Source organism: Etheostoma cragini, chromosome 10 (assembly GCF_013103735.1).
Source record: "Etheostoma cragini isolate CJK2018 chromosome 10, CSU_Ecrag_1.0, whole genome shotgun sequence".
NCBI classification, from domain to species: Eukaryota; Metazoa; Chordata; class Actinopteri; order Perciformes; family Percidae; genus Etheostoma; species Etheostoma cragini.
The window spans coordinates 28,091,814-28,094,303 of record NC_048416.1 but is presented as its reverse complement, the minus strand read 5'-3'; the positions used below and the strand labels follow the sequence as shown (position 1 = coordinate 28,094,303).

General features: G+C 43.5%; 1 protein-coding gene across 1 annotated transcript in view; it reads left to right on the top strand.

Moving 5' to 3' along the window:
- Nucleotides 1–2,490, top strand: part of shtn3 (shootin 3) — a 35,653-nt gene that overhangs the window by 16,043 nt on the left and 17,120 nt on the right. The window contains exons 3-4 of the mRNA XM_034884292.1: nt 924–1,018; nt 2,063–2,276. Coding sequence (XP_034740183.1) covers nt 924–1,018; nt 2,063–2,276 — 309 coding nt within the window. The remainder of the gene's footprint in view (nt 1–923; nt 1,019–2,062; nt 2,277–2,490) is intronic.

The following is a 2,490-nucleotide window of genomic DNA, read 5'->3' as shown; positions in this document are numbered from 1 at the left end:
TGTGTGTGTGTGTGTGTGTCTGTGTGTGTCTGTGTGTGTCTGTGTGCGTGCGTGCGTGCTGTGTAATCAGATTTGGGGCTTGTACATCGACCAGGAAGGAGTCTGTTAATGGATCAGGGATGTCAGCAGCAGCTTCCTGCTGGCTGTAATACAATCCAATAAGTCTGTCCAGAGGTCTGACTCTGTCACCACGGCAACACTGAAAAACCCTAAATGAAGATAGACAGACAGACAGACAGACAGAGAGAGAGAGAGAGAGACAGTAGCCGTGTTTGAAGACGTTCCCTATCACAGAAACAGTGCACTATACAGTAAACAGTGTGTTCGCCATTTTGTAGTTGTTTGCAAATTCTCCGCGGTTAATTTCATTCACTATGTAGTCCACTATAAAATACCCACAATGCATCAATGCATAAATAGGAACTTTATCCTTTCAAAGGTACTGTGTATATATATCTGATGTTGAGGCTATCGGGCAGAAACATTTTATCTCCAAAATTTGTATATACTATAATTATTTTAATCAGTGGTATTTGTCAGCCTTTACGCCTGTCTGTGTGAAACAGTGACAGGGCAATTTTATCTGACTATTATTGTATGAGTCATACAAGTTAGACAAAATTGCCTTGTCACTGTTTCAATATTTACGTACAGTAGGAAGTAAATAACTCAAATAAATAAATAAATGTATTCAATTTAGCGTTTTTCCTCATTTCCTGTAAAAACAAGGTGCAAAACAATAATAATATATTGAACTGATCCTTGGGACATCGTTTTGAGATCCTGATACAGTGTATTGTGTTATGCTAAAACTGTGTGTGTGTGGGTGTGTGTGTGTGTGGGTGTGTGGGGGTGGGTGTGTGTGTGGGTGTGTGTGTGTGTGGGTGTGTGTGTGTGTGTGTGTGTGTGTGTCGTCCCCTCAGTGTCTCAGATGGTGATTGAGGAGGTGAGCGTTCTGCAGACTCAGCTGGAGATCGAGAAGTCGTGCCGGGAGAATGCAGAAGCCCTGGCCACAAAGGTCTCACACACACACACACACACACACACACACACACACACACATATACACACACACACACACTCAAATACACACACACTCACACACAGTCTCTCTCACACAGTCAGTCACACACTCACAGTCTCTCACTGTCACAAACTCATCCATACACTCACACGAAAGCACTCTCTCTCTCACTCACTCACAAACACACACACACACACACAAACTGTATACACATGCACACACACACACAGACACACACACAAATGGAGTGAACAGCTGAGTCAGGATGACTCTGCACAGAGACAATTACTCGTCTGTAGCTGCAGTGGATACAGACCTTTTTGCTTATATTCAAATATAAACAATGTACAGGTAGGGTTCATAATTTATTTCTTTATTCCTCTGATCTTAACTAGTCAAATTATAATTCATGATTTCATATAAATCAGGGTTTTTGAATGAATGAATTCCAAAAATCTGCATTAGACTTGTCAATAAGTCAGTGTTAGTTATACTAGTGGTAGTAAAAATGAAAAATTAGGCGCCAGGAACGTTGACAAAAAACAGTGGCAAAGACAACACAGGCGGCTCTGTTTGCTCTGTTTTCTCCCCAATGTGACGTCATGCAATGCATTATGGGGGAAAAAAGAAAACACTGTAAATAGTGCCTACTTTTCTTGTTATATTCAGTTTTGCAATATCCAACACATTCAAATACAATGGATAACAGTTCAAATATTTATTAAAAACAAGCAAATTGCACAAATTCGTTGCAAAATTAAACCCGCAACATGGGCTTTAAAAAAATCAAAGAAATGGTCATTTTCCAATCTGGGAGGACGAGAATAAGCTGTACGACAACTTCCCCGTTAACGCCAGTCTGATATTCTCAGGAAGGTTCGTCTAGAAATTGAGTGCCTTAAAAGAAGAAGTTTGTAACAAATCAACACATTTTGTGTCACTACCATTCTGTTGTTTCTTCAAGCAGAAGAATGCTTCTTTGATCTTGTATTGTTGTAATTTCATTCTCCATTGCCCTGTGTGAACTTTGACCCGCAGCTGAACTGTGAGAACAGGAAGTTCAAGTACCTGAGCCTGTCGTCGCGTCCGTGTTTGGACGAGCTGCTTCCCAGCATCTCCGACTGCATCGCTCTGGAGGTCGACGCCGACGCCGACGCGGCCGACGGCGGCCCCAACGGCGGCCCCAACGGCGGCCCCAACGGCGGCCCCAACGGCACCGACACCTTCACCCAGTACCAACAACAGGTTAAAGGTACAACACGCACAATGATATCCAACAACATGGCGAACTAAGTCCCTGCTGCAGGAACAACATTTAGCTCGCTCGAGATTTTCCTCTGCTCCAGAGAGGAAGTATTCAAATACCAGAGCAGGGGGAATGAGAATGGGAAACGCCTCAGCAGGGGGAATGAGCAGGTGGAATGAGAGGGGGAAATACCAGAGCAGGGGGAACGCCAGGGCAGGGG